This window comes from Trachemys scripta, chromosome 12 (genome assembly GCF_013100865.1).
Source record: "Trachemys scripta elegans isolate TJP31775 chromosome 12, CAS_Tse_1.0, whole genome shotgun sequence".
Taxonomy (NCBI): domain Eukaryota; kingdom Metazoa; phylum Chordata; order Testudines; family Emydidae; genus Trachemys; species Trachemys scripta.
This window is the reverse complement of record NC_048309.1, coordinates 34,330,392-34,342,966: the sequence shown is the minus strand read 5'-3', so window position 1 is coordinate 34,342,966 and position 12,575 is coordinate 34,330,392. Positions and strand designations below refer to the sequence as shown.

At 42.1% G+C, this 12,575-nt stretch overlaps 1 protein-coding gene across 1 annotated transcript; it reads left to right on the top strand.

Moving 5' to 3' along the window:
* The first annotated feature begins 10,154 nt into the window (after positions 1 to 10,154).
* LOC117886090 (olfactory receptor 1361-like) lies at positions 10,155 to 11,568 on the top strand. Its single transcript, XM_034787727.1, has 2 exons — positions 10,155 to 10,193; positions 10,498 to 11,568. Exons 1-2 carry the CDS (start codon positions 10,155 to 10,157, stop codon positions 11,566 to 11,568), a joined length of 1,110 nt encoding a protein of 369 aa, XP_034643618.1.
* Positions 11,569 to 12,575: the final 1,007 nt, after the last annotated feature.

Below are 12,575 nucleotides of genomic sequence, written 5' to 3'. Positions count from 1 at the left end.
CGCACAGGAAGGGCTGGGAGATGAAGGCAGAAAGAAGACAGCATTCAGGAGGAGGAAGAGAGAGGAAAAATCTGCGTCCTCTCCCACATGCAGGAAGACTGAGGGAGAGCCTGAAATGTTGAAGAAAAGAAGTAATAGGTAAGAGGCAATGATGGACTAATTCCATCAAAGACATTGGAGATACAGCAGGAATGATAGTCTCCCTAGAGTGAAATGAGGCTGATGGAGGGTGACCTATAACCATGATCCCCCAGACTAGCTGCCCTTTGACAACATTTGGATTCTGATGCTGTATCAGCATGTCCCCATCACGTAGCAGCTGCGCAGCTCCATTCTACAGCACAGTCACTGCAAAGCACTGGCTAGGGAACCACAATCATGTGCCTCTCTGCTGCTTTCTTGGATGACCAATTGACTCCTCCTCATCTCTTCCAGGTCCATGGATTGAAGGTCTCTGTTCTAAATCCCATCCCTGTATCAAATGTAGCAGAAAACTTTGTGCCGTTCTGGAAGATTGACCTCTCTACCATTTATTACTTGGTTGCCAGGCAACATCACAGCAGAGTCTATTTGGGGAAAATTCCCACATGGTCAACAAAATATATAAAGGTGATTGCAACACAGCACACCGGGAATCATACTGTGAAAGTGATAATCTGTGCCGGTGCAGGTGCATTACATTGAAATATTGAGGAAGAAGAAGAGACCTCCTTTTGGTGTCATTCTCCTCTCATTTAGCCCAGTTTTATAGCTGTCCATGTCTATTGACTTCAGTTCAGTTATTCCTGATTTATACTGGGGTAAGTGAAAGCAGAATTGTTTCCTAATTGACTCCTTAAAATGCTTAAATCTTCATTTTATTTTAAAAGGTTAACTAAGCTACTGTATTTAAATTTTTAAAGTGCACATATTTTATTTATTTATTTATATTGGTTCCTCTCCTCAAAACAAACTAATATAATAATAATAATTAATAAACAGAAACCACAGAAAGGTAAAGGAATTGGATGTGAAGGGAAAGAAGGGAGGAAGGGGGCAGGGAAGGAAAAGGAGAGTAACATCTAGTTTCTATCCACTAGGGATTAATAAAAGTTTTTTGCAAGTTAGAGCTAATCATTTCAAATTTGTCTTACGCCCTTCCTTTTCTAATCATTACCTGCTCTAGTTGCTGTCACATGAGTGTAATTTGTACACTCCTGTGTTAAAAAGCCCCCAAATGACTGAGAACTTAAGAACTGGGAAGTAGCTGACTGTGAATGTCAATGATAATTGAACCTGGTGCTATTCTAAATAGAAAGAGCTATCAGCTATTCATGGAACTGTTTCCATCATTTCGTATGGACTCAGTAGACATTCTGGGCTTCAGAATCATGTTTGTGGTTATTGTGCATGCTGGTTGAGTTGTTTGAGTGCTTGTTGTTGATTTGTGTGTGGGGTGTGTTGTATTGGGACATAAGTGTTGATTTGTGCGGGTGGCATATGAGGGGTTGGTACTGCAGTGAAGGTTCTATGTGTGTTTGGGTTTATTGTGTGTGCTCATTGCACTGTTTTGCGGGTAGTTGTGTTGATTTGTGTGGTGGTTGTGTTATACTGGGAGATTTGGGTTGATTTGTGTGGGTGTGGGCTGTGAAGAAGGGCTATGTGCACTTGTGGCTATTGTGTGTGGTGGTTCTGTTGTTGTGTGGCTAGTTGTGTTAATTTGTCAGCCTTCTTGATTTCATCTGTGATTAACTCTTTTTCCATGATAAATGGGGGACCTACGCTTTCCTTCATCTTTCTTTTCTCCTAATATACTTCTAATTCCTCTTCTTCTTGCCTTTATCTCTTGCTAGTGAAACTCATTTTGTCCTACAGTCTTTCTGATTTTGTAGTGTTCTTTTGTACTCATCCTTAGCTATTTGTCCATGTTTGCACCTTTTGTAGGACTCCTTTTTTTGATTTTCAGGCTGAATACACTTCAGGATGACACATAGAGTCACAATCCTGGAATCATATGATATAGTCTGCAATTTCAATCAAGCCAGTCATGATCAACATTTGGAATTTCAAACTACCTGCCCTACTTTTGCCATTGAAAACAATCTTTCTCTTTGACAATTAGATGAATAAGTCCCGTTGAAACACTTTCAACATTTCAAAAACATCAACCCCTTCATTCTGCATGAAGTCAAAATTCCAAACAGTGTAAATTTCCTTCTAGGTGGCCCCATTTCTTGCATTTCTTGTTCCCACTGTCTGTGAGTCATTCTCCTTCACCCAATGGGGAATTACTAGATTCCGCTGACTAGAGCATCCACACCTGAATAAGACTGTGATTGTCTGTGAAGATGTATGTAACCATTCCCAAATGTTTATTTGAAAGTTGAAATGTTGGGTTCTAGTTGTGTGTTTGATTTTGTAGTAGCTAAGTTCATGAATAGGGGATGAGCACTAATGGTGTGCCAGATTACATCTGTATTTATATTGAATAGATGAAGAACATCTTTCCACATTTTCACATATATTAGGTTATTACATCATTTACCAAATTTCAACCCTATCTGTGCTTTCTGGGTATCAGTAATGGAGTTTCAAAAAAAGTGAGGGTGAAATAACAAACCATGACAGTTGTGCTTGTAGCAGCAAATCTTTCATGGTCATCAGAAGCCTTGTGTCTAATAGGTGACTTTAGAAATCAGCAAGCCCTTTCTATGCTTTGGAATATTGTATATCCCTACGGGTTTCTTTACTGGGGTAATTCCAAATATTAATCATGGTGAAAACCTACACGCAACTGTAACATCCTGGTCTGTTTCCCGTCTTGGAAAGGACACTGGACAGTAGTCATTGGATCCATTCTCTGAATCCTATGTGCTGCTGAGCCCTCTAGATCTGGATAGTGACTGGTCACTGTTCCTACAGGTAGAGCTCTCAACACTCACATTGTTCACCAGAGATGAGCCATTCACTTTCTCTGTTTTCTCGGCATAGATTACCCATGGCCTCTGGCATGTTTCCTGCTACAAAAGAGATAATCTCTTCCAGAAAGATGGTTACAATTAGAAATAACATTCATAAAACCAAATGGAATTAACAACTGGACCAAAATGTATTTCCCAAACTGCTGAAGCAGCCTCTCTAGCTATCCATGGTTGATAAATGCAAAGTAATGCACATTGGAAAACGTAATTCCAACTATACATATAAAATGATGGGGTATAAATTAGCTGTTACCACTCAAGAAAGATACCTTGGCGTAATTGTGGATAGTTCCCTGAAAACATACACTCAATGTGCAATGGTAGTGAAAAACAGCAAACATAATGTCGGGGGGGGAAGGATAGACTAGTGGTTTGAACATTGGCCTGCTTAAACACAGGGTTGTGAGCTCAATCCTTGAGGGGGCCACTTAGGGATCTGGGGCAAAAATCAGTACTTGGTCCTGCTAGTGAAGGCAAGGGGCTGGACTCAATGACCTTTCAAGGTCCCTTCAAGTTCTAGGAGATAGGATATCTCCATTAATTCATTTATTTAATCATTAAGAAAGGGATAGATAATAAGGCAGAAAATATTATATTGCCTCTATATAAACCCATGGTATGCCCACAGCTTGAATACTGCAAGCAGATTTGGTCGCCCTATCTCAAAAAAGATATATTGGAACTGGAAAAGGTTCAGAAAAGGGCAACACAAATGATTAGGGGTATGGAACAGCTTCCTTATGAGGAGATATTAATAAGACTGGAACTTTTCAGCTTGGAAAAGAGACGACTAAGGGGGGATATGACTGAGGTCTATAAAATCATGAATGGTATGGAGAAAGTAAATAAGGAAGTATTATTTACTCCTCATAACACAAGAACTAGGGGGCCCCAAATGAAATTAATAGGCAGCAGGTTTAAAATAAACAAAAGTAATTCTTTTTTTCACACATCACACAGTCAACCTGTGGAACTCTTTGACAGAGTATGTTGTGAAGGCTAAGACTATCACACGGTTCAAAAAAGAGCTAAATACATTCATGAAGGATAGGTCCATCAATGGCTATTAACCAGTATGGGAAAGGATGGTGTCCCTAGCCTCTGTTTGTCAGAAGCTGGGAATGGATGGCAGGAGATGGATCACTTGATGATTACCTGTTCTGTTCATTCCCTCTGTGGCACCTGGCATTGGCCCCTGTTGGAAGACAGGATACTGGGCTAGAGGGACCTTTGGTCTGACCCAGTATGGCCTTCTTATGTTCTTATGGTATGTTCTTTAATATGGTATCTCAAGGGCAGATTTTCAAAGACCCTATCTGCAGGTTTAGATGCATGGATAGTTTTCAAAATTTGGCCTTGGGCCTATTTGAAAATTTTATCCATAAGTGAGAGGCACTGAACAGATCTCAAAAAGGATTGTGTGTATCCTTGCAGAGAAATAAACATTCTATCTGATCACACTGCTCTACAGCCAAAATGCTTCTGAAATAAATGTAGTTAAACCTTACTAATTCTGGATCACTGAGAACGAAAATGATGTTTAAAATTGTTGATTGGCTCTAGTTTTCAAGATATGGGCCAGTATATACGACCCTTGACTTGGGAATGGTGGAGGATAGGTGAGTTATAAAGGGAAGGGATCTCAATTTAAACCAGAAATGACTAAAATACATCTTTGACTGGATCTACGAATAAATCTATGACTGGGTTTGGACAGTACTTGCTTTTTATGCAAAACAATGAATGATGCAATCTGAAGCTGGTATTAGAATCATAGAATATCAGGGTTGGAAGGGACCTCAAGAGGTCATCTAGTCCAACCCCCTGCTCAAAGCAGGACCAATTCCCAACTAAATCATCCCAGCCAGGGCTTTGTCAAGCCGGGCCTTAAAAATCTCCAAGGAAGGAGACTCCACCACCTCTCTAGGTAACCCATTCCAGTGCTTCACCACCCTCCTAGTGCAATAGTGTTTCCTAATATCCAACCTGGACCTCCCCCACTGCAACTTGAGACCATTGCTCCTTGTTCTGTCATCTGCCACCACTGAGAACAGCTGAGCTCCATCCTCTTTGGAACCCCCCTTCAGGTAGTTGAAGGCTGCTATCAAATCCCCCCTCATTCTTCTCTTCTGGAGACTAAACAATCCCAGTTCCCTCAGCCTCTCCTCATAAGTCATGTGCTCCAGACCACTAATCATTTTTGTTGCCCTCCGCTGGACTCTTTCTAATTTTTCCACATCCTTCTTGTAGTGTGGGGACCAAAACTGGACACAGTATTCTAGATGAGGCCTCACCAATGTCGAATAAAGAGGAACGATCACGTTCCTCGATCTGCTGGCAATGCCCCTACTTATACAGCCCAAAATGCCATTAGCCTTCTTGGCAACAAGAGCACACTGTTGACTCATATCCAGCTTCTTGTCCACTGTGACCCCTAGGTCCTTCTCTGCAGAACTGCTACCTAGCCATTCGGTCCCTAGTCTGTAGCAGTGCATGGGATTCTTCCGTCCTAAGTGCAGGACTCTGCACTTATCCTTGTTGAAACTCATCAGGTTTTTTTTGGCCCAATCCTCTAATTTGTCTAGGTCCCTCTGTATCCGATCCCTACCCTCTAGTGTATCTACCATGCCTCCTAGTTTAGTGTCATCTGCAAACTTGCTGAGAGTGCAGTCCATGCCATCTTCCAGATCATTAATAAAGATATTAAACAAAACCGGCCCCAGGACCAACCCTTGGGGCACTCCGCTTGAAACCAGCTGCCAACTAGACATGGAGCCATTGATCACTATCCGTTGAGCCCGACAATCTAGCCAGCTTTCTATCCACCTTACAGTCCATTCATCCAGCCCATACTTCTTTAACTTGGCGGCAAGAATAGTGTGGGAGACCGTATCACAAACTTTGCTAAAGTCAAGGAATAACACATCCACTGTTTTCCCCTCATCCACAGAGCCAGTTATCTCCTCATAGAAGGCAATTATGTTAGTCAGGCATAACTTGCCCTTGGTGAAGCCATGCTGACTCTTCCTGATCACTTTCCTCTCCTCTAAGTGTTCCATAATTGATTCCTTGAGGACCTGCACCATGATTTTTCCAGGGACTGAGGTGAGGCTGACTGGCCTGTAGTTTCCCAGATCCTCCTTCTTCCCTTTTTTAAAGATGGGCACTACATTACCCTTTTTCCAGTCATCCGGGACCTCCCCCGATCGCCATGAGTTTTCAAAAATAATGGCTAATGGCTCTGCAATCTCACCCGCCAACTCCTTTAGCACCCTCGGATGCAGCGCATCCGGCCCCATGGACTTGTGCATGTCCAGTTTTTCTAAACAGTCCCAAAGCACTTCTTTCTCCACAGAGGGCTGGTCAACTTCTCCCCATATTGTGCTGCCCAGTCCAGCAGTCTGGGAACTGACCTTGTTCGTGAAGACAGAGGCAAAAAAAGCATTGAGTACATTAGCTTTTTCCACATCCTCGGTCACTAGATTGCCTCCCTCATTCAGTAAGGGGCCCACACTTTCCTTGACTTTCTTTTTGTTGCTACCATACCTGAAGAAATCCTTCTTGTTACTCTTAACATCTCTTGCTAGCTGCAACTCCAAGTGTGATTTGGCCTTCCTCATTTCACTCCTGCATGCCTGAGCAATATTTTTATACTCCTCCCTGGTCATTTGTCCAATCTTCCACTTCTTGTAAGCTTCTTTTTTGCGTTTAAGATCAGCAAGGATTTCACTGTTTAGCCAAGCTGGTCGCCTGCCATATTTACTATTCTTTCTACACATCGGGATGGTTTGTTCCTGCAACTGCAATAAGGATTCTTTAAAATACAGCCAGCTCTCCTGGACCCCTTTTCCCTTCATGTTATTCTCCCAGGGGATCCTGCCCATCTGTTCCCTGAGGGAGTCAAAGTCTGCTTTTCTGAAGTCCAGGGTCTGTATTCTGCTGCTCTCCTTTCTTCCTTGTGTCAGGATCCTGAACTTGACTATCTCATGGTCACTGCCTCCCAGGTTCCCATCCACTTTCGCTTCCCCTACTAATTCTTCCCTGTTTGTGAGCAGCAGGTCAAGAAAAGCTCTGCCCCTAGTTGATTCCTCCAGCACTTGCACCAGGAAATTGTCCCCTACACTTTCCAAAAACTGCCTGGATTGTCTGTGCACCACTGTATTGCTCTCCCAGAAGATATCTGGGTGATTAAAGTCTCCCATGAGAACCAGGGCCTGCGATCTAGCAACATCTGCTAGTTGCCAGAAGAAAGCCTCGTCCACCTCATCCCCCTGGTCTGGTGGTCTATAGCAGACTCCAACCATGACATCACCCTTGTTGCTCACACTTCTCAACTTTATCCAGAGATTCTCAGGTTTTTCTGCAGTTTCATACCGGATCTTTGAGCAGTCATACTCCTCTCTTACATACAATGCAACTCCCCAACCTTTTCTGCCCTGCCTGTCCTTCCTGAACAGTTTATATCCATCCATGACAGTACTCCAGTCATGTGAGTTATCCCACCAAGTCTCTGTTATTCCAATCACATCATAGTTCCCTGACTGTGCCAGGACTTCCAGTTCTCCCTGCTTGTTTCCCAGGCTTCTTGCATTTGTGTATAGGCACTTAAGATAACTCATCGATCGTCCCTCTTTCTCAGTATGAGACAGGAGTCCTCCCCTCTTGCGCTCTCCTGCTTGTGCTTCCTCCCAGGATCCCATTTCCCCACTTACCTCAGGGCTTTGGTCTCCCTCCCCCGGTGAACCTAGTTTAAAGCCCTCCTCACTAGGTTAGCCAGCCTGCTGACGAAGATGCTCTTCCCTCTCTTTGTTAGGTGGAGCCTGTCTCTGCCTTGCACTCCTCCTTCTTGGAACGCCACCCCATGGTCATACATGATATGAATTGCATCATGTTATTCCTAGAAGTCATGGATGACGCAATCACAACGAAGCTTACATCACTCTGCTGAACAAATTTCCCTATATCAGCTCTAGAAATCATACAGTGTCATGCTCTCTTATTTGTCAGTGTTTGATTTTGCAAAGGGACACCTTTCTGTTTAGCCAAAGTGAGCAGAGATGCCTCGTACTTGTGTGAACAGTGCAGATAACTTCTGCTATGTTTGTGGTGAAGTGACTTTTGCATCACAAAAGCGCAGTATAACCACTATGGTTAAGAAAGCCTATCACCCTTATTTTGGCTGCAAAATTGTAGATCAGGACAAGAGGTGGGCCCCACACATATACTGCAACACTTGTGCAACAAATCTTCACCAGTGGTTGAACAGGAAAAGGAAATCTATGCCTTTTGCAGTGCCAATGATTTGGAGAGAGCCAACAGATCATACCAGCAATTGTTACTTCTGGATGGTGCCTCCAGTTGGGAAAGGTGTGTCAAAGAACAAAAAGTGGACTGTGCATTATCCAAACATTCCATCAGCTATATGCCCAGTACCCCACGGAGAAGGACTGCCGGTTCCTGAGGCACCAGAATCATTCTCACTTGAGTCAGACGAGGAAGAGGAAGAGGATGAAATGTTTTGCCATCAATTCCAGTTCGTCATGCAGTCCATATGAAGGAAACCTATGACAAAATGAAACAACTTTTGAGGTGCATAAACTATGACCAACATCAGTGGCAGCTTTGTGGCGATTTGGAGGTTGTTACTCTCTTGCTTGGTCTGCAGACTGGATACACAAAGTACTGCTGTTTTCTCTGCGAATGGGATAGTCATGCAAGAGATTCCCACTACATCAAGAAAGATTGGCCACTCCGACAGTCATTGGAGACTGGGAGGAAAAGTGTTCAGCATCCACCACTTGTTGAATCAAGGAAGATTTTGTTACCACCATTACACATCAAGCTGGGTCTGATGAAGAACTTTGTCAAGGCCATTGACAAAACACAAGCAGCTTTCAAGTACCTCCATGGAAAATTTCCAAGGTTAAGTGAAGCTAAGATAAAGGAAGGTATCTTTGTTGGTCCTCAGATTCGTGAACTTCTTGGAGATGATGCATTTGACCATCCACTGCGTGGCAAGGAAAAGACGGCATGGAAAGCCTTCCAGTTAGTGGCAATAAATTTTCTTGGAAACAACAAGGCAGACAGCTACAGGTTATTGGTGGAAAACCTCCCCAAGGCATACAAAAGCCTTGGTTGCAACATGTCACTAAAGATACATTTTTTGCACTCTCATCTAGATTTTTTTCCATCGAACTGCGGAGCAGTGAGCGACGAGCACAGCGAGCGATTTCACCAGGACATTGCAACAATGGAGAAACGCTATCAGGGCAAATGGAGCCCATCAATGCTTGCAGACTATTGCTGGACAGTGACAAAAGATGCTCCATTTAATGAATACAAGAGACAAGCCAAGAAGCGCCGAGTAGACACTGAATAGGACTAAACTATGTACATAATACTTTTTTGCCTTTGTTTCATAATAATTTTTATTTATATAACCCTTTTGCTGATTTTTAAAGTGTTACATAAACAGGACAGGTGAAATATTATCATGCAAAGCAACCATAAACACATGAAAAGACCTAGGTTTACAATTTATGATTAAATCTCTACTATCTACACAATATACATAGACATAAAATGTAAAAACTTAAATATCTTAGTAGCCAATCAGTTGTTTTAATTGTCATATTTGAATTCAGCACATCAAAATACATAACAAATAGCACATTTTATCTCTGAAGCAGACGACTTCTCAAAAATTGTAGACCAGTGTTACCTTTAGGAGAGATTTGGGAGATATCTCTTTGTAATATGAATGAGAAAAGAAAGTGTTTAAAATATGTATTGGTAAACAAACGACTGATACCATTTCTGCAGAAACTGAGCAGCAAATTGAAAAGTTTGATGTGACTGTGGTCCATGTTTGGTTTCTCTTCGAAGAGTGCATTGGTCTTATTACAGTATGATAATACTTAAAGGTTATATAGCACTTATTTACACAGATATTAAAGAAATATCAAGAGCACATGAGCATATGAAGAGACTACTTGTTTCCTAAATCTCAAGTCACATTAAGAAAATGGAAAGCAGTGTTACACTGAAGCACAGAGACAGAAAGTGACAAACCCAGGGGCAAAGAGTGGAGAGGCAGGAATGAAACCCAGGTTTCTGGAATCAAAAATCTAAGTCCATTTCACTGCTGCACTCTATAGTGGAAACATGTATAAATGGGGTATGAGCCCAGCAACGATGTTTCTTCTAGCATTTTCGTATGAAATTAATGGAATGGTATTTAATTCCCTTAGCCTCCAATGATAATCTCAGACACTGTAGCTAAAGTAATACACAAGCATGTTCAAGAAACAAAAGGTTAGATGTGTTCTACCAAAGAGATTCCAGACAGTCGCAATGTTTCCAAAATGAATTAACATAGGCTCTTTTAAAAAAAAATTACCTAGAATGCATCTGCCCTGCAGAGTCTTGAGTCAAACATTGGGATGGCAATCAGCAGGGGGAAGCTGAAATTAAAATGTTGATTGTTTTGAAATGGAAGTTAGATGATAAATTGCAGAATTTGTTTTATTTCCCCTAGGTGAAATCCACAGAAAACAAAATTCAGGGAAATCAAACAACCGTCGCAGAATTCATCCTTCTGGGATTTGGGGTTCTCCCTGGACTGCATGGTGTTCTCTTCCTGATGTTCTTAGTGATCTACCTTGCAACAATGGCTGGGAACATTCTCATCATTGTGCTAGTTGTGACTGATCAGCACCTTCACACCCCCATGTACTTCTTCCTGGGGAACTTTTCCTGCTTGGAGACCTGCTACACTTCAGCCATCCTGCCCAGGATGCTGGACAGTCTCCTGACTGGGGACAAAGCCATTTCTGTTTCTGTCTGCATCACACAATTATATTTCTTTGGTTCTCTGGCAACCACAGAACGTTGTCTCTTATCTCTGATGACCTATGATCGGTATTTAGCGATATGCAAACCTCTGCATTATGCAGCACTAATGAATGGCAAGTTCTGCTTCCAATTAGTGGTTGGGTCATGGATAGGTGGTTTTATGTCTGTTGCCATCTTAATATTTATGTTGTCACAATTAACATTCTGTGGCCCCAATGAAATTGATCATTTCTTTTGTGATTTAAGCCCAATAATGAAAATGTCCTGCAGTGACACTCATTGGCTGGAGATTTCAGCTGTCATACATGCATCCATATTCACATTTCCTCCATTTATATTGACCCTGGCATCTTATGTTCACATTGTCTCCACCATCCTGAGAATCCCATCCACCACCGGCAGGCAAAAGGCCTTTTCCACCTGCTCCTCTCATCTCATTGTGGTGACAATTTTCTATGGAACCCTCATCATTGTGTATCTGCTATCGGATTCTGATGCACTGAGGGACCTGAACAAAGTGTGCTCTGTTTTCTATGGAGTCCTGACTCCTTTGGTTTACCCCCTCATCTACAGCCTGAGAAACATGGAGGTAAAGGAAGCCTTGAGAAAAGATGTTTTGTCATTTACAGGAATACCTGCATTTCAAGCTAATAATATATATTTAATGGCCAATCATAGATATATGAACCTGCAAACTCTGGCTCATGTGTGTAGCCCAAATTCATGTTACTGTGCCAGTGGAACTCACGACTAGCAGGATCAGAACTTCAAGCGTCCAAGGGCAGAGCCTGGCAGTTTTTTACTTTGGCTATGTGACATATGTTGGAAAAAAAATTGTATTCCAAATCTTAAGACATTCACTGCACCCCCATTCCCACTCCCATCTCTGAAGCATACAGTGTATTCTCCTTGAATGTATAGTACTTATTCCTGGTGTGTGGATGACTTTCAAATAAATATGAGAATTAGCTTGTGCTAATGAAATAATTTAAAATGTGCTCTTTCAGAAAGTTAACATTTGTCCTCGCTCCTTATTTGTCCTGAGCGATCTTAAAAGTGGGAAAAAATACACTTCAATTAGAACACATTTTAAATACTGTATAGTTTACATTTGAAGGCATTTTGTTTTAATGAAGCTAAATTGTTAAGAAAGGTTGTGATTAAATAATAGTTTTGGAATAGATGGTGCATATGATAAAGTCTGTAGCCCAAAGTCACTCTTAAGTGGGGCCATGGTGACATCAGAGGTAACTCAACCAATCTTCATGCTTTCTCTCCTCGTAATTTCCTTAAGCAGTTCTATTATCTGACAGGTAGGCCAAGAGTTCTCATTGATGACTTGGCATCCATCAGTATTATTAAAGCTTCCATGGCTACATGCTACCAAGCTTCTGTGCCTCATCTGAAGGGTGGTAATTCTCTGCTACACTGCCCCTGGACTAGCCCAGGGAAGGGTTTCTGACTCAGAAAGAAACAGTTCCCTCGTCTCTGCTCCCCCTTGCTCCCTGGCAGCAGAAATTTGCTGCTGGACAAGTCATTGGGTCTGCAATTTTACCATTCCCTGATCCGTCCCACCCACCACTGCCAAAATTGTCCACTTCTTCCTTAAAGTGTGGTGCCCAAATCTGGACACAATACTCCATCTGCATCCTGACCAGTGCCAGAGCAGAACAATTCCCCCTCATGACTTGCACATAATACTCACAATAATATGCCTGTGACAAAGTGGGAATTTTTGTAATATTTTTTATGAGGTCTATG